General features: G+C 38.0%; 2 protein-coding genes across 9 annotated transcripts in view; both read right to left on the reverse strand.

Moving 5' to 3' along the window:
* soat2 (sterol O-acyltransferase 2) overlaps positions 1–6,874 on the reverse strand; it is an 11,996-nt gene extending 5,122 nt beyond the window's left edge. Inside the window, exons 1-11 of the mRNA XM_075461448.1 lie at positions 6,706–6,874; positions 6,336–6,394; positions 5,981–6,120; positions 5,805–5,858; positions 4,776–4,883; positions 2,998–3,280; positions 2,735–2,810; positions 1,697–1,781; positions 1,172–1,217; positions 770–899; positions 316–413 (exon numbers count right to left, since the gene is read on the reverse strand). Of these exons, the coding sequence (XP_075317563.1) occupies positions 316–413; positions 770–899; positions 1,172–1,217; positions 1,697–1,781; positions 2,735–2,810; positions 2,998–3,280; positions 4,776–4,883; positions 5,805–5,858; positions 5,981–6,120; positions 6,336–6,394; positions 6,706–6,784 (1,158 nt within the window). The 5' untranslated portion in view covers positions 6,785–6,874. The remainder of the gene's footprint in view (positions 1–315; positions 414–769; positions 900–1,171; positions 1,218–1,696; positions 1,782–2,734; positions 2,811–2,997; positions 3,281–4,775; positions 4,884–5,804; positions 5,859–5,980; positions 6,121–6,335; positions 6,395–6,705) is intronic.
* A 2,931-nt stretch (positions 6,875–9,805) lies between these two features.
* kif5ab (kinesin family member 5A, b) overlaps positions 9,806–25,331 on the reverse strand; it is a 72,299-nt gene continuing 56,773 nt past the window's right edge. For 2 of the 8 annotated variants that reach the window (XM_075461437.1, XM_075461443.1), the window contains 9 exons: positions 25,030–25,131; positions 24,485–24,545; positions 24,303–24,374; positions 24,076–24,180; positions 21,219–21,435; positions 19,915–20,173; positions 19,305–19,366; positions 16,759–16,786; positions 14,013–16,376 (listed from right to left, as the gene is read on the reverse strand). In XM_075461437.1, the coding sequence (XP_075317552.1) occupies positions 16,277–16,376; positions 16,759–16,786; positions 19,305–19,366; positions 19,915–20,173; positions 21,219–21,435; positions 24,076–24,180; positions 24,303–24,374; positions 24,485–24,545; positions 25,030–25,131 (1,006 nt within the window). In that variant the 3' untranslated portion in view covers positions 14,013–16,276. Of the gene's footprint in view, positions 16,377–16,758; positions 16,787–19,304; positions 19,367–19,914; positions 20,174–20,725; positions 20,800–21,218; positions 21,436–24,075; positions 24,181–24,302; positions 24,375–24,484; positions 24,546–25,029; positions 25,132–25,331 lie in introns of those variants that run through there. The other 6 variants (XM_075461438.1, XM_075461439.1, XM_075461440.1 and 3 more) reach the window with 6 other exon arrangements.

Consider the following 25,331-nt stretch of genomic DNA (forward strand, 5'->3'; position numbering starts at 1 on the left):
TTCTCAGCATTTTATACCTACATCCGACAGACTTAATATGGCCAAATTCTCAAAGAGGCAAGAGCAGACACAGTAAGAGCAAAACTTGTAGAGGTGGCCAACAACATGTGGAAGCACGTGTTATCAGACAAAATCTCTTGTTTAAAGGCAAAATGTACAAAGATAACAAGAGAATACTGTTTTGGGATCATGTCACCCTGCTGCTTAACTTTCACTTCAATCAGACTTTTCGTACCCTGAAAAAAATAAAGGAATATTTGCCAATAATGTGTTCCCAGGAGGAATTACGCAACAGAAAATAAACTGATTACACACCTTGTAGAACATCCTGTCAGCAAAACGTAGCAGCTCCCCAAAGAGGTTCAGCCAGCAGTGCAGGAAGGCAAAGAAGCACAGCAGCAGGAGCATTATTCCTACACAGAGAAGGAGAGGAGAGCATCAAGAGGAACTCTTTTTGTGGGCACTGTTCCCATGATCCTCAGAAGAACTGCAACTTTACACGGGTGCTTTAATATCAACAATCACTCTAAAAGCTCTTAAGAGAACAATAAACCTGATGGTCTTTGATTACCTGTATCTGATAGCATGATAAAACCTTCACTCGCCCTCGTCTTATCACTGATCATCAAAGATGTTATGAACAGATATGAAATACAGTAAAACTCAGAGATAAACTTAATCTTATATGTTTGCTGGGCACTTGACTTTCTTTTAGCATTTTCCTTATGTGTGTGTGCATATGTGATACATCTTGGATGATAGGAAGTACCTGGTAAAATGGAGTGGAACACAGCCAGAACCATTGTTCGTTTACTGAAGGGCTGGTTGTTGTCGGGTCTGAAGACTGGTACACAGAGACGCACTAGGATGAAATATCCATAAAACAGGCATCCCAAGATCTATGAACAGAGCAGTAAAACATGAAAAACAGTTAAAAAGACATCCGAGAAAAAGAAATGAAGTAAAAATAAAGCCTAGATTTGCTCATCTAAGATTATTAAGCACCTGTAGTTAATAATTGTTAATGTCACTATACAAAAGGACAACCTTACGTTTTATAGGCCTATGACCTTTCAGAGGCCCTCTTAGTACATCGTATTACATTTTTCAAATATAAGATGATTAAATTTGAAAATGAAAGATTTAATTTGAAGGCAGTGTGTGATCTTACCTTGCCAAGAGTAACACCAACATATTTCCATCGTATGTGGCTATTTCTGGGAAGAAAAGACACAATGTGATTAAAGCAAAAATGTCTATTGTAATTTTGTGCTTATTATTATTGTACTTGAACATACATTGTGTCTGTTCCTCAGGATTGATTAAACAACTGTGAAAGCATTGCTTTGGAAACTGCTGATTGCTTCATGCTAAAAGAGGCTGAATAGAACAAATCTACCCATCAGTAAAACTTCAGCTATTCAGAGAAAGCTGTTTAAATCCGAAAAAGTAGATGTGCGTGCAATTTATTTTCTGTATATATTTTCTGCATTATATATTATGAAAATATGTTACATGGTGTTATTGTTCAGGGGGCAAGCCTGGACTGCCAAAGAGTAGCACAGGTGCAGGGTGTTTCGACTTTGAGTCGAAACACCTTTGACTTTGACTACTTGAATTGAGTGCAGACATGAATACAGTTAAACTCGTATTTTCTAGTGTAAGTGGTGTGAGGGATCCAGGAAGCTTGTCTTACCGAGGGTATGATTCCCTATAGATGAGAGTTGGACAGAAGAGGAAGTACATATAGCTGGAAAAAGTAGGAAACTTGGGACTCTCTCCTGAAAAGCAAAGCCACTGTAGTTATAATCATTATCATACTTAAAATCTGTTATAAGTCACAAAAGATTTAAGAGCATTATTGTTAAGGAAGGTATAAATCTGAATTCAGTGTTCCATGCATGTGGGAAAACTGTTCTTGCCATGATCAAGCAAAATTGGCCCAAACCATGATAGAACCTGTTTTCCAGATGGGAAAAAGTTCTTATGCTAAAATGCAGTGTTTCTCTTTATCCAATCATACCGTTTCTCATTAAACAAAAAGTTCTTCTTTTGGTCCACAAAACATTTTTCCAACATCCTTCCTGCATGTCTATGTGATTTGGAGAGTGGCTTTCTCATTACAGCCCTGTTATGCTCATCATTACTGTACAGTGTTCTCCTGATGGTGGACTGAATATTCATACTTACTAATTCAATACAGGCCTTTAGCTGCTTGGAAGTTACTCTGGCTTTTTTCTGATCTCACACGCTATCACATTTCTTGTTATTTGAGAGGTCTTTGTTGGTCCATTTCTGTCTCTTCAGAGACAGTTTTGTAAACCTTTCCATTACATATTTTTTTTAAATAGATAATTTACCAAGTATACTTATTTGTATTTACTGGATTTACTTTATCTATCAGTAAAATTTGTGTGAAAATATACTTTGCATCATATTTAGGCAGAAAATGGTTTAGAACATTTCATTGTAAGCCCTAAATTCTCATTTATTATTTCTGACTACATCCATAGCTTTCACTTTCTTAACTTTATACACCTTTACAACTCAGGGGGCTGCATATATTTAAGCTATTGTGCAAGGCATTCACTGTTAGGTGTAATGCTAGCATGAGGCATTATATAGGTTACATGCTGAGTTCTGTTTTGGTCTCATGTACTTGCAGTGTTCCTGTGAGTAATGATAGTGCCTGCAGAGTAAATACACCTGACGCCAAAACAGCATGGTACATTACCTTTCTTTGATGTATTCTTCAGGATAATAGGAACCGTTTCTCTTATGAATGAGTACGTTTTCATCAGGAATCGAATCTGTGGAAATTTATGTGGTTATTACACATCAGTGTATCAGCATCAGAGGCCTGTACTTTGTATGACTCAATTTTCCACAAAGAGCCACAGTAACATAAAAATACTACTTCTGTGAGACTACAAACAATATATCAAATATACCAAACAAAAACATTTTTCTCTGAAACCTGCCCATACACACACACACCTGCTCCAGAACCACAATGAATCGTGAGGCTGGTGGCAGCTGGTGATGCACAACCATGTAGATTGGAAACAATCCCAGGACGGAGGTCTGTATGGCAGATAGGATGAACCCTGTAACCAGAGATAGCCCCAATTTGGAGGGGAAACTGTGGTATGAAGAACCCCACAACAACAGGGTGTAGTAGGGAACAAACAGGGTGTAAACAAACATAACACCCCAGGACCAGGTGACTGTCCCCAGCTTCCCGAAGGCAAAAGACAGCAGGTCAAACTCCAACACCAGCCTGAAATTGTGGGGAAAAAAAGAAACATTTCCTGTTATAATCATTACATAAACACAACGATGAAACTGATATAAGAAGGGAGCATTAATTTTTAGAATATATGTAAAAAATTTCAGTGATACTTTAAGACACATGCTTTATTTAGTACTTTGCTATTAAGTTCTGTTTTAGCTTTAAAAATGATTTTTAATGACTGTTCTAATTACATTGAAGAATGGCTGGCTTTGATTAATGACAGGAACAGTCAAATGTATTGAATATTTCTCCCCTAATTAAATTGTCCCTCCTCTGGTGACAAAAGATTTTAAATATCTCTCTTGCGCGTTGGAATGATGAATTAAAAAAATCCTTTGACGTTGTGCGGTGAGGAATATTATCATTTTACTTTAGTCAAAATCAATGTTATCTTCAGCTGACTGTGACAGAAGTTGTCTGCTGACGTTGGTCAAAAAAAGAAAAGAAAAAAAACATTTGAAACTGCAAAACAGCAAACAAAGTTATTACTGAGCTGCCCAAAGCAACAGCAGGAAGGATTGATTGGGTTATCTCTTTGCTGTCATATGAGCAGAGAGGCAGTTTGGGAAGTAGGGAGAGGGGACAAAATGAGGAGAAATAGAAGGTAAGAGGTGAGAAAGAAGTTTTAGAAGACTTTACAAGCATTTGTTTTGGAGTCCAGCCAGATTTGGTTCAGGATTAGAGTTTGAAATGTGATAGCATCATGAGCCTGTATCTCTAAATACAAGTAGCGATGCTTGATAAGGGAACAGCATGAGCATTTTAGACTATGGTTAAAATCAGATTAAGATTAAGATCAGATTTATTTGTCATGCATACACAAAAAGTTTGTCCTCCGCTTTTAACCCATCCAGGTTGGCACCTGTTGACACACACATGCACAGGGTCCCATTCTCATAGAGACAGATGCCAACCTGGAGCGGTGGGCAGCCATTCGCAGCGCCCGGGGAGCATGGGAGTATGGTGCCTTGCTCAAGGGCACCTTGGCCATGACAAGGAAGTGGACGGACACCCCTGCAGCTGTCAGTTCCACCAATTTGTGAGTGGTGAGAGTGGGAATTGAACCTGCCAACCTTCCGGTTATTGGACGACCTCTAACCACTGAGCCACAGCCGCTTCGTGGTGAGGGGATCTGACCAATAAAAAGTGGCCTTTGGCCCTTTATTCAATATTGAAAGGTTTTGTAGTCTATGGGAATGGCCTCTTCCAAAAGTATACCTCCATCCAAATAACACAACTCACTGAATGAAAATTATATGAATCACATGCTGTGGGATTCACAGTCACCAGATTTAGAGAGATTATTTTGTCAACATGTTTGACAGAGCTCTCAACTACCATCATCAGCAACATGAAATGTAGAAATATGTTTAGGAAGAATAATGTTTATGCCTCAAGTAAAGTTCAACAGACTTGTTAATCGTCATTATTGTTATTGTTTCATTTGCCACCCGTCTTTACATGCAGGTGTCACACAGACCTGCCCTGGTCGATGTAGTCCACTGCCAGAGTGCTAAAAAAGAAGATGAGGAGTACAGCTATGAACATGTGGTAGATGGTCCTGATGTGGCTGATCTCAAACAGTTCACTGACGAAGAGGAGAAAACACAAGAAAGGAAAAGTTAATTATCAAGTCAAAATGTTCTCATGTGCACATGTTCAGAGTGAAAATACATACAAACATACCAGGGGATTTCTACTCAACACGTACAGCAAGTGCACTGTCTTGGTTACCTCTATATCACATCTACTCACTTAAATAAAGGTGGTCTTGCTTTAGGCACAAATCTCATACATCTCATCTCATTCAAAAGATTATAAAAAATTCTGCTATCTACTAGGTACTGTAAAAACAGCTAATTAAACAAAATCAAACAATAGAAGACTAGTTTATTTTTGTTGAATTTTCAGATAAGATGGGTTGAAATAATTGGTCAGTTCATCAATTGAGCATAAAAGCCAAATTTTGCTCTTCTTCTTTATCTTGTGTCAGACATGTCCAAAGTCTAGCCTGGAGGCAGAGTTCATGGCTTATCATAGAGCAGTACATTTGCCCTTGAAGACTTTCACAGAGCTGCGGTGTGTAAAATCCAGTGACAGTGAGCAGCAAAGTTGCAGGTGGTAAACGAATGAACATCCAAACTTCCCCTACCTCAGAAGAGGGTAAACTGTGGCAGATGCATAAAAACAAAAATACCTTCTCCAGAGCCAGTGGCTTGTTTGCCCACCCTGGAGAAAAACAGATGATGCAATATTGCATACTGTGAGGAAGACTGGCCACAATCTTACACACTTTAACTTTAAGGCTGGTCCTCTTTAGGGAAAGTTTGGACTCTTATATCTTTTGAAATTGCAATCAAAATTTTTCATTGCTGTTGACCCCTGAAAAGTGAGTGGAGGACTCTTTCTAACTCCTATATTTTAATGCATGCAGAATTAGATATGTGAATAACCCCTGGTGGAGGCCATATGATGAGTATGATACTGCTCTGGACTTAATTATACTCACTCCAGCAGCGATGCCCGTTCCATAAATACTTTGCCATCATCCATTCTCTGAGATCTAACACAAAGCATACAGAGACACACCCAAACAAGTGTTATTGCAGTTTGTTGTTTCTGTAAATACATTTTAGAGACCATGCAAACTAACACGTGAACATGTAAAATGTGTTTCCTTTTCACCTGGATGGCTGTTTATTTGTGGTCTTTCCATTAACTGTTGATTTGATGTGGAATGGGGACTGGATGGACTCACTCAGAGCTCTGTCTAGAATTTCATCAAGCTGATCCTGGAACTGCTCCAGAACTTTCACCTTTACCCTCTACATACAGGAGAGGAAAAAGGTTTATTTTACCCAGTTTACACAGTGCTCATGAAAGTATCTGTCACAAACACATAAGAAGGAACATGTCACATAATTCCCCTGCTGTCTTTTTAAAACCCCTTTGTTAACGTTATTCTCAAAGTTTCCAGTGCAGAAACACAAATAAGATTTTAAGTTTGTTTTCAGATGAGTGAAATGAGCATTTAGGTTACCTGTTTATACTTTTGCCATTGCCTTAAATCTTCTTCCTCCATAGTTTCATGACTCCCTGCTGCAGTGAGAGGAATATATTTTCCTTAAAACGTAGACATAAATCTTACAAGATTTTAAGATGCAGGAAGTAAATCAGACAGTGTATTTAAATCTCATACGCTGCACACTTTTCTGTGGTAATCTGACATGCTTCAGTTTAACAAAAGCTTGTCTTTAGATTTGTTTGGCCTTAAAAATATCTAAATAACACAAAGTCATACAAAGCCTTCTACTTATTTTTTGTGCTCCTTTGTTTTTCCTTCAGCACAAAAACAACAAAACAAAGAACTTCTTCCTAAAACACACAGAACAAAATCTTTTTGACCATACTATGGCTGGAGATGTTGTCTGACTGACAGGTCTTCATGTTCCGATGCCTTAGTCCATTATGTGGCTCTGCAGTCGTCATGGTTACCTCTGGGATGGACCACAACTTTTACGAACAACAAATGGAACTCAGGTAGATGGTCCTGTATATCAAGGTTTTAGGTTAGTCTTACATACCTTACATATCAGAGATATGCTAGTGCTCTGCACTTTATGAACTGGAACATTTCCAATAGATTACATCACATGAGGTGTATCCCTCTGAAAGTGTTATATCACTGGAAATTGATACAAAATACCTGTACATTTTAAATCAGCCCATGTTCAAATTGTGAACTGAATTTATCCTCTGTTGTTTGATAAAAATTAGGAGAACTTCAACAATAAACGGAGAGATTGGATTGGGTCACTGGAGCATTTGTGGTAGGTTGAAAAAAATATTTGGTGCAGTAAGTCATAAGTTACGAGTTTTGAACGATAGTTACCCTCAGAGTGATTTTCCATGACAAGATATCTCCAGTCATTCCAGTTCAAGCTAAACAATGTAAATAATGATAAAGCTTCCTGTCACCAGTGGAGGTATACACACTATAGATAAGGAACACAGGAGACTCACAGAGAGATTGTTGTAAACAGACTTTCAGAGAGGGGTGAAAGTCCCTGAGTGACCCCGTTTACTAATCCAGGCAGGAAAAATGCCAATATAACAAAAAGGCTTTGCACAGATATACATATCATGCACAATGTGACTGCAAAGTATGTGATGGCTATGCGAGATTGACACTTATTATACACTTATATTACAAATCTAAATTTTGTTTCAGGTGAGCTGAGGGATCGTTCCTGGTCATGAACTGATTCGTACTTTTTGCAGACTGTACTTCTTCAGAATTTCTCTCACTTGCTCATTCTTATTAACAAGGCATACTAGTCACAAAAGCAAAATACTCAGGTTAAAAAGATGTGTATTTGTGTTGAAATAACTATTCAGTCATCCAATTCTACCTGTAACCCACAAGCTCCCTTTTTTTCAATTGCAAAGTGGGCAAGAGGTGATACCTTTGTGATCATACTGTAGTATTATTTGTTTAATACTGGAGCTTCAGGCACAAGAGAACCTTTGAACCCATCAACTCTGTTTTGTCATTGATAAGTGAAGGTTGTAAACTGTTTAGCATGTTACTAATTGAGGGAGTCTCGCAGCCTGTGTAGCTGTACTTTCATTATTCTACATCTGGACAGCACCACAGCCCTTATTGAATATGAAATAGGAGATTTATTAATTCACTAGTTGCATCCTTTTCTTATTTCAATTCCTCCTGACCACATCTTGGGAAAATTGTGAGAATGCGTGCAGAGGGAGGAAAGCTCCAATACATGTTATTAGATACAAATCTGTTAAATCACAAATAAGATCAAATTAAAGATCCTTTAAGCTGCAATTCAGTTACAGTCAATGCAGTGAATGTACATATTGGTGAAATTGCACTTATGAATGGCTAAAAATGTTTTTTTCATAACCCATTGTTCTATGGTCTACTAGTAGAAAAACCTTAAATAGCATACTAATCATAATTACACTCGGAAAAAAGTCAGAAAATGCTCTAAAAATTGGTCTCATTGAGACCACTTTTTTTCTACACTGGGTCACAGCTCAGCAGCATTGAGTGAGTGTTACTCTGCATCTTTGTTATATCTAAATCTACAACCAACAACTCACATTAAAGTGATCCTTAACGCAACAGATGTCACACACTGATGAGTAAAGTAGATTTGTACTCACTGTCCTCAGGCAGTGGTCCACGGGATGAGGCACAGTTTGAGTTGATGAGTCCCAGAGCAAGACTTGACAGTGTATGTGGATGCAAGTCTGCGTCACAGCCCTTGTGATATGCTTCCCCCTCTTTTCTCTTTTACTGATTTTTTGCACTTTGGCCTTTTGGCTCCTGGCCCGGGGCAGGCCAGATCCTCTGCTGCCCAACCCCACTTCAGCTCCTCTGTGGATGCTTGAAGTCAGGCAGCTGAATGTTGGAGTGTTCTCTAAAGTCTTTGTGTATTCAAGGAAATTTGACTGTCATTGCAAAATGTGTTGAAAGCTCGTACTTGAATGTTCTGCACTTTTACCTGATCAGAGATATCCTTAAAGTTGCAACAAGATATTTTGAATTTATTATTTTTCAGGTCAAAGAACATTATTTGAGGTGGCATCTCAAAATATGCATTTGGGAAGTTTCTTTTCAGGTCTCTCAATCTACAAAAAGTGCTTTGCTGGTTGATACAGTACAGAATGATGTATAGACAAGGTTACAAATAAGAAGGGTAGATTCATGTTTTACTTACTAAAGGTAAGAATAAATCTGAATTCAACATGTGCACATACAAGTGTCACATTGCTAGTATTGGTGATCTAAATTAGAAACGCAGCACTTTCAATGAGGGAACTGTTCATTAGTAGAAAATGATATTCTGAGATGAACAATATTTGTATGTTACGAAAGATAGTTCTTATGTTTTCAAAACAGGAAGTGACATTGTAATTTGAGAAATGTTTGCTATTTCTAACCTCTTGTTGAAATATCAGACAAAACTGATTTACAAAGCAGAATATGTTGAAACATGTCCATATGTTTTTAAGAGTTCAAAATCTTCAGCTGATAACAGCAGTGTGCTGAAATACACAGTTATTAACACATTTAAACACACCATGACCTGGCTTCAAAAATATGTTGAGTAATGTCTTCCAAACAGCCTCAGTGCTCTGTACAATCAGTTGGTTTGTGTCCAGTTTTCAAGTTTTTAAATATTTACCTTGGGCATTAATATTAAGTTCAAACACTTTTTCAAAAGACTTAATCGAGACTCAGGGTAACATTAAGTTTACAGTGTTTGCTACTGGTCTGTTTTGTCTGGAAGAGACATTGACCCTCCTGTTTGTAAAGCTGTTTGTGGAGCTGCTTCTACTGTCCTGGTTCTCTATCAGCCTATGAGGTCACTGACATCAGATTGTAATGTAAAAAGAATATTTCTGTGATCACATAGAAGTGGAGAATCTGTTGTATGTTTTTCTGATAGTATTGAAAGAGTAACGATGAGGCAGTGTAAGTTGATGGACATAGGATCATATTTATTGAAATATTCTCAGCTGCTACAGAAAGAGTACTCCATGCACTAAATCACACGCTATAAACAAACCAAGCAACACACAATTGTACAAACGAACAGACATTTTGCCTCCAATTTTTTTAACCCCCGTTGTTCACATTCCGCATGTTTACATATGCAGGATACAGTATCAAACATGATTTCTTTTCAGATTGGTTACAGTTGCTGTAAGACCAACACAACAGTAAGACAAAAAGAAAAAATAAACTCCATCATCCTCACATTTACAGCTCAAAATGCAACCTGGAGAATATCTGTTTTCACCGATAGACAGCAGACTGACAGGTAGATTATGTAAACACACTTAGCCCCGAGTTCAGTGGCCATTTAGAAACAGTTACAGTGTAACATGCTCAGAGTAAAGGGTGACAAAGAGGTACAAACAATTAAAGTATACAGAAAACACAACTATAAAGTTAATATAGTAATGGAGGAGGCCATGTGTATCAAGTAAAACATTTTGTGTTTGTTAAAGAAAACAGGGAAAACACAGAAATTAACATTTCAGTCTGGGTATTCTTTAACTTAATATTGTAATATTATGTTCAATTGTTGGCTGTGAAACGGTATGTTAAAAAAAGGAAAAAGACTGGGTTGAGTTTGCGTGACCCTCCCATGTTTGTTTGGGTTTGCTCAGCCAAAGACATGTGTGTTGGAATAACTGGGGAATTGCTTTCAGCTTTCAACTGGCTGATGCCCTATGTACTGCAAGTGTTCCCTGCCTCTCTCCCACTGTCCACTGGGAAAGAGTACAGCTCGCCTAAAATCTCACAGAGGATAAGCCAAAATAGTTATAGGCTTAAAATACTGAGGCTCATGAACGTTGAACAGCTTTTATGTTTTGTCATATTGAGAAAAAGAAAAATCTTGATTGGGTTTTACACAACATAGCAGAAGTGTTTATTAAAAAAAGTATTACTGTATGTATTATATTTGAATTACATCTACAATCACATGTCTTTATCACTTTGCTTGTTTGAGGGTAAAACACGGGTGTCACTTAATCTTAGGTTGCTCCTTAACCCAAACATATTGGTTGTTTATTGTATGTACCTCTTCTCTCTGACATATCATTGCTCAAACATGTGTAATTATTTTTTTCCACTGTCATGTGTGACATTTTGTCCATTTGAAAGATCTTCTCAGTCAAAGCACACGAGCTCTTACAATTAAAGACAGTGTTTGTGTTTCCCAGAACACATACACCACACATGTAAATAGTCATACTCACACTCAAAGTACAGTCCCTCCACTGTTACCCTTGACTCTTCTCATCCTGACTGTTTGATCAGGAGGTCGACAAAGAGAATATGACAACTAGCATGGAGTAACAAACCATCAATTTCTTAAGAGACAGTGAGTCGATCCACTTATCTGCTCTGCTATCTGACTGCACCCACTTTATCCAAGACTTATGACTTATCTGTATTTTCAAAGGTCAAACACCTCACTGGCTGATGAGATGCTCTATCTCAGTTTGTGAGTGTGTGTGTGTGTGTCAGTGGGATAAGACAATACCGTATCAGCTCTTGATAACCTGCAGTAACTCTGGTGCTATATTAAACAGAACCAATAGGTTGTTGGTTATTACAGAGCAAGATCTCAGCAAGTGATAAACACTACGATCTAAGCTTTGGTTTCTCTGTAAGGAGGTGGTTCAGCAAAGAATGAGAGGATTAGTCATCAGCGTGACAAATTAATGTTTGATCGGCCTCTGCACACGTACATTCACAATACAATGAAAATCCAACGTGCTTATCATTATAATAAAAATAAATAAAAAACTAAACAAAAAACAAATACAGATAAAAGAATACAAATGGTTCACATTCAACAACTGGTACATATTAAGAAAAAATAGATAGCAAATAAATAATATTTTAGATTGAGAGAATGATAAATTATATATATTTTTTTCTAACTATACTAGGAGTATAAAAATAGTTGCTACACATTTTTTTTCCACTCTGCCATGCTCTTTGATGACAGGACAATGACTAAAAGTTTCACATACAATCCCTGACAGGCAGTCTTTTAAGGATAATTAACAGCTTAAAATCCTCTTCATAATGAGACCTTAAAAGCAATCAGTCTTCTTGTCTCTGTCTTTTCTTGTGGTTCAGACTAAGTTTTCTTTCGTATCAGTTAATGTAAGTGATGCATATCAAAAAGTCAGACCTGCTGTGGTGATTGTTGTTAACCACAGAATATTTAAGTACGTTAGTTTAAACAACTCTTTAAACAACTTCCTCTTTTAGGAGTATGGTTCTTCCAGCCAAAGTATTGCAAAGATTCAACAGTCTGTCATTTGGTTTCATGTATACTAAAAATGGAAAAATTTGCAACATAAAATCCAGGCTGTGTAGGGGTGTATTGTGGCATTATATGATGCACTTTACTCTGTAAATAAAGCTTATATATGTATTTTGATTGAAAAAAAATAAAAAAAAAATAATCATCTTTGACGAAAGAAGTCTGGCCAAATTCTTGCTTTCGCAGGTGTGCCTATGTGCATTTTAACTTGCTGTTGGTCTCCGTGCAAATTGCAACATTAGCTAAATATTAATACCATAATGAAATTAGGCAGATATTTTAGACATAAAATAAAAATGGCCACAAATTAGAAATATTACTCTCAGTTTGACAGGCATTTCATAAACTGCTTTTATGTTCTTACTTATTTTCTGTCCTATATTTAATGTAACAATGCTGAATTTTTAATGCTTGCTCGCCATAAATACAGACTGCCAGCATTTTATTCTACTTTTTGAGGAGGTTATGTCATCACAGATCACCAAGAATGCACAGGTAGTGCAGACCATATGCACTGGGCGCTGTACCTTGGCAGGCTTCCAAGAATGACCAATCAGAAAGAGTGAGCTTTTAGAAGTGAGGCCTTAAAGAGACAGCAGCTAAAATTGCTTGATTTATAAAGAAATATTCTGCCTATAAATCACATGAAAAAGCAGAGTCTGTGGGCAAGGGACACGATCTTATTACCCGGAGCTGTCTGGTTTCCATTTTTACTTTGCTTGTTATCAAAGAGGTAATCATGTCTAAGCTGGTTTTGGCTGCATGCAAGTAAGCAAAATGATGAAAAAGCAAAGAGTCAGCCAAGATGACATAATTGTGAAAAGCACCAGCTATCATCTGATGACTATTTATCTTTTTTATTATTAGAAAAAAAAAACAGTTTTTGAACAGAAAGTATTGGTCTTCAGCTAGTGACAGTGGAAGTCCTGAATTATCAGCTGAAGTCAGATGATTATAATCGATTTGCTTCCAGACTGGTTTCAGACTGAAGATTAACCTGGAGGCTGAACTCTGGCGGAGTTCTAGGATAAAGATACAGAACCTGCAAATATACTTCATAGGTCCCCTTTCAAGGAAAAGTGGTGATATTTTATTGGTGTCTGTCTCGAATAAATTTCATTAAGAAAAAAAAGCTTTCACAAACCAACAATGTTTGTATTTAAAACCTGATAGAGCAGTCTTTTGCACAAAATGATTGAGTTGTATTGTTGCACTTGACAGCATTAACAGAAAACATAAATGAATAAATGTTAATTTGCTGCGGAAAACAGCAGCTTTGCTTCCCCGGCTGTTTGTTGAACACCTTTTTGAAATGAAGTAATTTATATTCATTGCCTGTTTTAAGCTATTTACTGAGAGATACACTGGAAAACTCCAACAATACTGATAGACAGCCTAGTGCATTGTTGGTTTTTGGACTTCTAATGGGATTTGTTCACAATTCGATATTGCTCTAATTTAATTTTTTAATCTTTTCATACAAAGAAATTTCAGAGTCTTCTGTACTGTTGTTGGGACTGACATATTTCAAGACAATGTACCCTCATCAGGGTTGCTCTGCTATAATGTATTTGCTGGAAAATACTGAAGATCAACATCATAGTAAACATGCAGTAACAAGTGTGAATATTAGTAAAATGAGTGCGGTGTTTACACTGTTTTCATGTAGGTGAAGACATCTGAACTGTTTTCAGATATTCCATATGTCTACAAATGGTGGTAACAATAATGCTGACTTACTTTTGACTGCACTGTTTTTGCGTCCCCAGTTTCAAATATTACCTCCTAGTGGTAACCTACTGAACTGCACCTTTCCTTACCCTTCTCTCTATTTGGGGCCTCCTTGCTTTTCAAGTCACGTGGGTGGGGGTGCAGAAGCAGGTGTAAGCTGCCAGGTTGGTCATTTGGGATGCGGTGCTTGCCAAACTGTGTACACCCCACACACCGGAGAACAGAAAGGAGAAGGGATCAGAGAGGAGCAAGCAGGGACAAGGAAAGAAAGAAAAGACTCAAGTGGACTGTTTACAGCAGGAGAAAAGAGGGGAGTCGGGAAGACAGTGATCAGCTGCATGCAGATTTACAGAGGAGGTCTCGTACAAATTTGTCTGCCTGAAATCCAGGCCCTGGAGAGAGAAAGACACAACAGAGAGCGAGAATGACAGTCAGATGCATTTGAGGAAAAACAGGGAGGACAAAAGATGGAAAAAAAGAAGAGAAAGCTGCCTGTGAGTCATGCCAGCATTGCCAGAGGGATCATGTCATTTTATGTCTGGTGTCTTCAAGGGGAGCTAGTTATGTCTGGAAACTGCACACACCTAACTCAGTGGCCAAAATGACCATTTGTAGTAAAAGTCACCAGATGAAAACCTTGACATTCTGCCAAAAACGTTTGGCCAGTTCGAGCTTGAAAACTTTGGATAACATTTAGCTTCAATCATATATCACCTTGAGAGCCATCTTGAGACTGCAGGCTGAATGGTATTTTGTCACACACTACTTATTTGACCATCTATACCGCTTAATCCAATTCAGGATAGTTGGGGGCTGGAGCCTATCCCTCTGCCATCGGGTGAGAGGTGGGGCACACCCTGGATCAGTCGCCAGTCCATCACAGGGCCAAATGAGATCTACTCGCAAAAGTAGTAGTCACTAAGAATGACTTTTTATGCACTAAAACCCTGTGAGAACACTGGGATGGTAATGGGATGAAGTAAAAACTCAGAAATAGAGATTATTTCAATCCTATTCTTCAGTTACTTTGTGCAGGGCTTTTTATCATATTATACAACTGGGAACAAAAAAGTGCTGAACCCAGATAGACACTGTTCGTAAGATGTTTTTGGGGAAAATATATCAAAATACACCATGTACTGCAGGTAATTTTTTTCATTCATTCTGGCAGCTGGCAGAGTTCCCTCTGGAGACTCACAGATCCAAAAAGAGGCGTAGTGAAAACAGTTCCAAATCCAATAAATCAGTTTAGATAATATATCACAGTAATACAGTTATAACTTTTATAACAATTAGTAATCTAAAAACAAAAGTTTAGATGAAAAAATATAATTTCTGTTCCCTCACTGAATGCAGTTCGAATCTGTATTTTTTCAGATGATTCTTTATCATCAGCATAAAATTTCAACTAATAACCAAGCGCCTATTTCAACACGTCGAATACAGTACGGTGTTAGGTAATTTGATCTCCTTTTAACATGGACACAGTTAATTAATGCAAAGCACTTATTCTGGAGAAATCTATTTTAACACAAGAGTCCTGCAGGCTGAACAAATGCATTGGAAGTTTGTAAGCTCAAGCAATGCAAAGATCTGACATTATCATTTTTTACCCCGTTTTTGCAGTGGGTCAGTGGTTTCCATCCAAAAACAGTACCTGTGCAAGTCTTGAGCCAAAAGTCTTGACATCTTTAAAACGTGGTCTTGAACAATATTTCTTTGTCTTTCTTTGAATGTCGGCTGCTTTCAAACTCATTTTCACTCCACTTCTTGTGGCTGACTATTTTCAGGGAGATGTGTATTTAGGTTTGTTTGTTCTTTAAGGCATGTAGCATTGACTTATGAATCAACCTAACTTAAGAGAACTAGTTTTGTTTCACTAAATTGCTGTACCTTTTTGTTGTTTTCCAGGGGTTACATAAAGAACTGAGGAGTCGCTTTAGACTTTTGCTCAATACTGCAGATTTAAGTCTACACTTGAAGAGGTATTTTTGGACATTTAGCATTGTTTTTTCTTTTTTAAAACTGCTTTAATATATATAAAAAATTCACCGTAGCAATTCTTTAAAAAGCTGCAACAATATTTGAGTTGTCAGAAATTGGTATCCATAGATCAACTACAAAAATAACTAGCAGATCATTTAATTTAAAGATAGCTGTAGCTTCATAGTAGTTTATCTGTTTTACTGTTCATGCTTTTCACAGAGTAATACGTTTTTTTCCTCTTTCTGTTTTAATTTTTGAATAGGTAATTAATTGCTTTGGTATTTACTCCTTTGTCTGTGATTCATACCGGCACAGTGTATTGCTAATAAAACAATTTCTCAGGAGTTCCCATTATTTCTATATTCTTACCTGCTATGACCCATTAACTGGCTGAAGCCTCAGGCTTCAGGCTGTAGAGTTTGGCTGGGTCTTGATTGTCACAGACATCGGTGCTGAGCACAGAATTGACATTCAAACACAGGCTAAGCAACACACCGGAATCACAGGTTGTTGCAGCAGCAGCAGTAGCAGTGACAGCAACAAGGGGGCAGCGATGCAGCAGAGAAACACACCAGTCAGGAAATCAGTGCTGTTCATGTACTTGTTCTTAAAACACAAGTAGAATCAATGCATGCAAGGTAAATGTGGCAGTGCAATGCTTAATGGAGTACTTTACCTATGAATAACTGTTACCAAAGCATAGTAGATGTACATATGTAACTTAACTGAGCTATAATACTTCTATACATCGATCTGTGTCTACACATGATGTATTTCAGCATCTACTTTGAAAACTTGAAAGCCACAGCAAGACAGACAGAAGCAGGTGCTTTGCAGTGATCAAAATGGGTGCAGTGGTCTTACCTGTTGTCATTGATGTCTGTGGTGTTTCCTGTGGACAGAAAGAGTGCATAAAGACGCAGGCATGTGCACAGTGACAGAGTTGGTGGTGTGTAAACTGGGTGGATGAGTGGTGGTGGTGGAGGAAGTGGCTTTGTAACAGGCACAGACGCATATGGGTTTAATTCATATACCCAAAGCCATTGAAATTGTATGACTTTGGAAAACACACCTACATGAAACAATGTAGTAGTCTGACAACATTATCAGAAAGGCAACAATACAGTAGCCAAACTTTGTTTTAGGTTCAGGTAACTAAAACTACATGATTTAGGAAGATTGTGTTTATCAAATTCTGGTTGAAAAGTATGTTTTAATTTATGTAAACACCACCAATTTGTTAACCCTTTAATATCCTCACTGAGAAAATGGAAATAGAAATGTTTCTTTACATTTTTTCCTTACACTAAGGTGAGATTCTGAAAATATTAAAAATCTGTATTTTTTTAGAAAATGGCATATCTCTTCGTGCTAAAATGATACAAATTTGAAAAAGTAAAGTCATAACGTCTACTAACTTTGAATAAACCTAAACTGAATTGTAGAGATGGCTGAGGCAGGATTACTTTTATTCTTTATCTTTTATTAAGATTCAGTCGCTGTCATTTGCTCTGGTAGATGGAGGAAAGCTGGCAAAAGGCTGAGATCAGGCTTAAAAGAATCAACTATTGATTAGAGTACATATGTGATCATTCATATTCACCTTAACTTAAATACATGGTTTAATATGCTATAATATAATTTCATGTTTGTTAAACAAAATGTTGTCATTAAAACTATTGCAAAATTCTGCCATAAAGTAGCATGATATCATAGCTCTTCAAATGAATAGACCATTTAACATGTCATTTTTTAACCTTTTTCTGTGTCAAAATACATCATGACATGATTTTAAAGGAAAGGTAAAGAGCAAGTGAAATCTGTGTCCATAGTTTACCTATCTGCTATTTAAGCTGAACTGACTGGAGGAGGACAATCTGTCCACTGTCACTATTTCTGCTTGCACCGCTAACAACAAATAATCAAATGGGCCACAAGTTTTAAAAGCTCCCACCCAGAAAATATTCTTTCATTAAAAGCACATCCCTCTTAAAAGCTGCCATTACTGGTAGATGATCATTTCAGCAGAACAACAAAGCACACGATGTAATTAGGCCATGTCATGCCATTTCTCTCCCACACACTTAACTTGGAAAATGGGACGTGGTTCTGTTAGAAGTTACAGGATCGCATTTACATTTTGTAGAATCTAATGAACTGAATTTATTTTCCAGGTGCCTTTGAGTCCGAGCAGTGACTGTTACTACATTCCTTGGAAAACTGTGCTCTCACTGCACTTTCCAGATAGAGAGTCTTTTCTCAAAATATAAATTTTTTTGTGTGACACAACATATTGACAACCAGACATAACACAGAGCTTCAGCAGCTGCAAAGCTGTGTAAATGTATTCATTATTGTCCACTGAAGCAAGAATATTTAATTTGTCTACAATTTGATGAGACCTCATGCTTGACTGGGTTTTAAGGCTGTTCACATGAGAAGAAAAAAACCCACACTGTGACAGTTAATACAAGTCTTACCCTTTCAGGACAATATTAACGGTCAAGGTTCCGCCTACAGACTTTAGAAAAAAAAAAGAGAAATTTGGGGCACAGGCCTTGCAGATCCATATAGCTTTGAGATGTACACTTTCCCACAAGCGCTTATTGAAATTCATGACACTTAGTGCAACAGTGGAAATAACAAGGGATGAACCAGCAGGGATTTTGGCTTCAGAAGTTTGACCTAGTAAGCAAATCGCCAAGGCTAATCCTGAAAGGGTTCACAGGACAACAGCAGTGACATCTGATATTTAACAAAGGGCATGGGTTGTTATAACAGTTTGATAAATCGGTTGTTACTCTCTTTTGGACTTTTATTGATATTCCTGGTGAGTCAAAGAGTTGTGGTGTTGTTACACAACTCAAAGACTGTCATCTCTGGGTCAGAGGCTGGAGGTGGACATCCAACCTGTCTGTCGGCTCTATGAGTAATTACACTGCAGCACTAATCTATCTCCTTCAAAGATAGCAGTCACAGACATTCACACACAAACAAGAGGACGTCGGAAACCATTGAGCAGCAGGAGATTCCCTTGGTCCCCTGCAAATTGTCTTGGTAATTCTAAAACATGACAATCCGTATCTTGTTCGAATGTGAAAACTTAATGCAAAGATGGTTGACCTACAATCTCTGTACCTCTTTCAACAGACTGATGGCTGAAATTTACTGACCACAAGTCCATTACATGAAAATAAGAGCATGAAGGGAAAAAAAAGGTATTGTGAAGAAAGCAGCAGGGCAGTCGCTGTAAACTAGTTTAGCAGCAGCATAAAACAACATTCAGACATAATAGCTGGTATGAGGCATCACTAAAAAAAACGCTGATGAAAATAAATGAATTTACTCCTGCTGATTGTAATCATGACATTACTCATTATTTCAACAGGCCTTATCTAAACAGGGCTCACCATTTTCCGAGTCGAGCATCTCTGAAGTGCTGTCTGCTTTGCTTGCTGGCTCAGCTGGAAGCCTACAAATAACAGATACTCTTGTCAGAGTCACTATGTGTGATATGTTTCAGAATCTTTATTTTTGTCTTTGAATTTAACGGCATAAAACTATCATTGAAAACCAGCCAGAAAATAACAAATCAAGGATAAAATATTCTCAAGCTGAATCTTTTACTTTTGTAAAGACAATACAGATTAAGTTCATTTGTAAAAATGTAATAGTTTGAAAAAATAACATAAACTCAAAGTTCACTTGCTGCCTTTTAACTATGTCTTCATCGTTGGCAGGTTGATGAGATCAAATAATGCATTTATGTGGTTGAAGGTTTCCCCATGTGCAATTAGTGAACTCTAATATTACCTTGTCTAACTACAATGTCAAAGCTCAAGAACGTGGTTAAAGGTGCTGAAAAACATTAGTAAAGGGACTTACTGGTTAAAATCACATAGCATAATGGTAAGTTGACCGTGTGTTATATGAAACTGAGATGTGGTTGAAAGCGACAGAAAAAGTTATGATTACTTAGTGAGGTGAGTTTTATTACCACATGAAACTGAGTTTACTCACACGGTGTTCGGAGCGTCGCTGTCATGCGTGTCGTTTTTTTGGGAGTCGAGGTTTTCTGTTGGACTGTTCTGGTTGGAGTTGGCCTCAGGTAACCTTTCCTCACTATCTGGTGTTGGCGGACCAGCAGGGGCAGCTGATGGTTGATGGTTTTTGTTGTTAAAAACAGCATTGCAGAAGGCAATGGGTTGTTCGCTGTAGCCTCGGATAAAGAAAGGGTTGGTGGGACAGATTGGGTATTGGCCAGGCCGCACAGGCTTAGCTGTAAGTGATAACATAAGATTTAAGTGTTGATTGAGTTATTCATGCAAAGACATATTCAGTTTGTCCTAAAAGATGGATTGTATGAAAAATAATGCATTGTTTTAATGCGTCTGGAATACTGTGAATATATCAGTGTACAGCAGTTTCACTGTTACTCTCAACTGCAATGGCATAATTCTGTAATGAAAATCATTATTCTGAAAACTCTCACATTAATCAATAGCTCATTTTCTCATAGCAGCAGCATACGTGCCTCTCATTTATTTGGTGCAATTATCTTCAGTTGCACCAGTGATGGGGGGAGCTGGTGATCAGAATGATTACAGGGCTTTTCTAAGGATTTGCATTTGTTTCAAAGGAGCACATATACTGTGTTAATCCTTTCAGGGAGATTATTCCACCAAACTGAGAACCACCTTCAAGCCTAAATGGTTTCTATTTTAAAACATTTGGTCAGACTGATTATTGTCAGTTACAGAATTTAGTATACAGGAACATTTAGTGAGCTATCATCTTTTTACAACATGTGTGCATTGGTCACGGTACTGACTTTGGAATGGAGTGGCACCTCCATCAGCTAAAAGTGCTGCTGCTTGCTCATGCGGTGTATAAAAGCATGTTGATCTGGTAGGGAGAAGGGAGAGGATCACAGATGAATGGAGGTTTGGATGTTGTTTGTGAGGAAGCCACAGCAGGGACATGAAAAGCATGGCTGCACCAGGGTGAGAGATTCCTCTCACAGTGGGGTGGAAAAGTATCAAGTAGTGGTGAGATTAAATGTTAGGGCCAGAAAGACAATAGTGTTTACATGTGGAAATGAACATATGCTGATGGGGTTTTCATTTTATTTCAACAGTAGCGCCTACAGTAAGTGATATGTAGATAGATAGACAGATAGATAGACAGATAGATAGATAGATAGATAGATAGATAGATAGATAGATAGATAGATAGATAGATAGATAGATAGATAGATAGATAGATAGATAGATAGATAGATAGATAGATAAAAACAAAATGTGTGAGGGGGGTGTATATATTACCTATCTGTGCAGCATGGTGCCGACGAAAGGGATTACGGACCCTCATCACATCTTTGATTCGTTCCACTTCCTGCTGGTAGCGATGACGGTCCTTCATGGCTCCCTCCTTTGCCTCCTTCAGTGCACCCTCCAGGGCCTTGACCCTCTCGGCTGTAGAGCGAAGACGTTTCTCCAGTTTTGGAAGTTCACAGCGAAGATCTGCATTGTCACGTACCAGCTGTAAACACACAGGAACACAAGCAGTAAAGATTAAAGCCCTGGTTCAGTCCTCCACTCGCCGCCAGATCGTCTGCTTATCCTCAGTGGTATTGAGCCTTGACTCTGGTCTTTTCTATAGTATTGTCTTTGCATGTTACTGAACCTTTATTTCCCTGTCTTCAGCTCCTGGTCTCAGCAACTCACCTGCCCCGCCGTGGTCTCCCTGGAATCCTTCTTCTACCTCGAAGCCACCAGCCTCCCTCACAGAAGATCAGTCCCTGTTTTCCCCTGGATTCCCCACCTTCTGGTTACTGGTCCATCTCCATTATCCTGCGCCTCTGTTCCCACCTGTTACCCATGTCTTGGCAATAAACTGGTTTTTCACCACCACATCTGATCCTTTTTGGTTTGTGTCTGAACTAGTGTGTCCAGTTATAAAGACTGCCGTGACATTAACTCTTGAGCTTACACGATTATCTTTGAGATACGTTTTCAAAAGAACATCGGGTAATCTTTAGACTATACTAAAAATAAGTAACAAGGGTGTGATTTTGTTCTATCACATCAGCTGGAAAGCAAGATACCTCCTTTTTTTTAAAGGAGAACAATGCAGAGCATAAACACCTGTTACCACACAATCACTGGAATATGCTAAGGTGGATGAGAGGCCCATCAAAGGCAATCTTAAAATTATCACAGGAAAAATCACCACAAGCTGCTTTATGTTGAGGAAACAAGCAGAAAAACCTTGAATTGAGGACTAAATCACCCGAAAATACAAAACTGACCAGCCAACTGGTTACATACAAAGAACACCTTGGAATAATGTTTATTTAGGTATAAAGTAGTCTAAAAAAAAAAAAAAAGTCAAATATTCATCTGAGTTCTAATTATGTGAAAACCCAACCAGAGATCAAAGGAAAAGTAATGCTCAGACCAAACTTTTTACATCACAATGTCAGAGAAAGAAGGTTTAACCAGTTATTAAATTCAAAGGTTCTCTTATGCTTTCCCACCAGCACTGGATATGTTTAATGAGTGTGTTAAAACAAGAGACAAAATGGGTCATAACTAGCTTCAGTAGCACAATCTTTCATCAACTGTGACTTCTGTGAGGATTTTATGATCATCTAAAGTTATTACGTCCATTAGATCACTGCAGAATTAGAAAATAATCTCTTCTGATGTGGTTGCTGCTGTATTTTACAGGACTTGTGTGGGGTATTATGGCAATTAACATATTGCCATATAGTATAGAAGATGATTGGTACTTAGGTATCATTAAATAATAAAAAGACTGGATTGCAAGTAAAATGATTTTATTCCTACAAAGATTGTATTGCTTTAGAGAATACAGGATAGTCTAATACCATTAAAGGTATTCTTTAGTTTTAATGTGTGCAATTATTATTATTATTATTACTATTATTAATCAGCATTAGTATCACCTGGATGTGAAACTTATCTTGTGCTCAGTATCTCTTTTGGATATGGCTTAACAGAGTATCATCATCTCTCCTACCTTCAGGAAACATTAATTATTATTATCATTGTTATTACGATATATATATTTTTTACAATATCCTTCTCACTTCCAGGCATGTTTTCTGGAGGCAGGAGAGATGATGACACTCTGCTCTTATTTGATCATCCAAGCTAATCCATAGCCTGAAGAGATACAAGACAAGAGAGTTTCATATCCAGGTGAATTAATCTTGCAGATAAAACTCTGTTGAATGCACTTTATTTACCCGAGGTTTGTTGGTGAATCTTTTTGAAAAGAAAAAAAGACAAAGCATGGAGGGAAGATTCCCACAGGAGGTGAGTCATTCTATAAGTAAACTCGTGGTTTGTGTGCCCACAGATATGAGGGTTGATCAAATCTGTGCACCTTATAGTTGTGGTACACTGTCCCAGTGTCTGTCTTTGAAAGCCTTATCACATTTCATGGGTAGTATGCTGAGTTACGATAATGACTGTCTTCCGTTTCTACATCATCAGCAGGTGGTAGATGGGATGAAGACTCCCAGCTGCTGCTTTCGAATGGGATTTTTGCCTGACAAAATACTGCAATGCAGCTTGCAACAATTGTGCCTGCCTCAGAATGTGCCGGTCTGCAGAACATTCAGTACATCAACACGGAGTCTGTAATGGTCCATTTCGGGAAAATCAAAGGAAAATGTGAAGTGTGTGTGTTTCGAAGTGCAATCTTTTTGAAGGTTTGTGTGTAGGATGAGGTAGTCTGGGAGTGTGTGTTTACACCAGCACAAGGATGTATTCATTTGTGTTTTTTTAAATCTGAGTTCATGGTGTGTGGCTTCTTTTCCCTAAAGGCAGCTTGGTTTAACACCTCCTGCTGCTCTGTTTTCAAGGAGACATTCATGTGAAGTTGTGGTAGTAAGATGATTGATGGTGCTAACACTGCTTTTGCCCATAGGAGAGTGAAGACAAATGGTAGACAATGTATTGTATCTTAATTTGACTATTTTTGTTCTCCTCTTATACTCTATTCATGCAGGCACTTCTCACCTACTGCTAAACCAGAGTTTCTATGGTCCATGTTTCCAGGTCAAATAAAACAAAGATGATACATGGACAGGTAAAATATTTTCTGTCTCTATGACTCTAATCCACTTTTTTTCATCTGCTGCTTGGTTACCTGTTTGTGAACTTTTGTAAGCTGCTCCAGGTTGTTTTCAAGAAAGGAAATCTTTTGTTTCTGGGTGATAAATCCTCCAGTATCATCGGGCTCCATCTCCACACTCTGTCAATAGAAACAAGCACAACAAGTGTGTATTAAAAAAAATGCTCTCACGAGGGCACTACTGTAGCTCCATCGAGGTAGAGGTGAATCTTTGAAGGGTATTTCTGTTATTTTCAGCTTACTTTTCTAACTCGAGTCGTGAGGTCTTGAACAAAAAGCTTGCGGAGGTTGTGCAAGGTGTGGAGCTCACGAGTCTAGTTTGAAGGCAGAAACATGTAGGAAATAGTTCAGCAAAGGCAGCAATATTTAGTGAATGTGACTCCCGAGGGAGCCAAATGAAACGTGACAGCAAATAATGACTTACAACAGTCTCCTCCAGCCCTTTGAGATCCTGCTTTGACTGCTCGTGGCGTTCATGGAGAAATCTATGGGTAAACAGATAGCCAGACAGAAATATTGAAAACTCAATCTGAACTTCTCTTTACTCAAATGATAACCTCATTCACAACAGAATAATTCATCACCAGAAAACAAAAGCAGCATAGACCAGCTGCCCCATTCGTGGGACTGTTACCCATCTGCCATCTGACGCAATATGCAGCAAAGGTCAGTACAGAAAGAGACCTATTAGCAGCCAGCTGTTACCTTATTGAAAAACTCTAATGGAGATGCAAAAAGGAGTTGGTCAGAAAGAAACAGAGAAACAGTCAAATAATGGGTTAAAACAGCTAAATATACTGTAAATGGACTGACAGTCAGGCCTCCAGAGTGATTGAATAATAAATAGATGAAAAAAAGACAAAAAACCAAGAGAAGTGGAAGACAGGAATCTAAAGAGTCAGCTTGCCTTCCGGACTCCATATGGTGAGGTGTGTGAAAGCTGGCCAAGGCACTAAAGCAGAGACTCACGTCAGTTCCTCCAGCTGCCGGCTCTTGTGATGCTCCTGACTTCTGAGACGTTCAAAGTCACTGTGCAGTTGCTCCAATTCCAGCTGCTGCTTCTGATTGCAGCTGAAAGGGTAAAAAGTGATTCATTCAGGGACTTATTTATATCTAAAAAATATTGGAATTTCGCTTGTAGGAAAGCGAGCAAATCCCTCATGACATTTTGCTGAACAGAAATAAGATAGAAAATCTGTGATACAACCCAGAACTGAAATTCAGTTCCCCAGTAGAGATTTACAATACATTATGTTAGAGAAGAGTAATAC

The sequence above is a fragment of the Odontesthes bonariensis genome, chromosome 3, assembly GCF_027942865.1.
Source record: "Odontesthes bonariensis isolate fOdoBon6 chromosome 3, fOdoBon6.hap1, whole genome shotgun sequence".
Lineage (NCBI taxonomy): Eukaryota > Metazoa > Chordata > Actinopteri > Atheriniformes > Atherinopsidae > Odontesthes > Odontesthes bonariensis.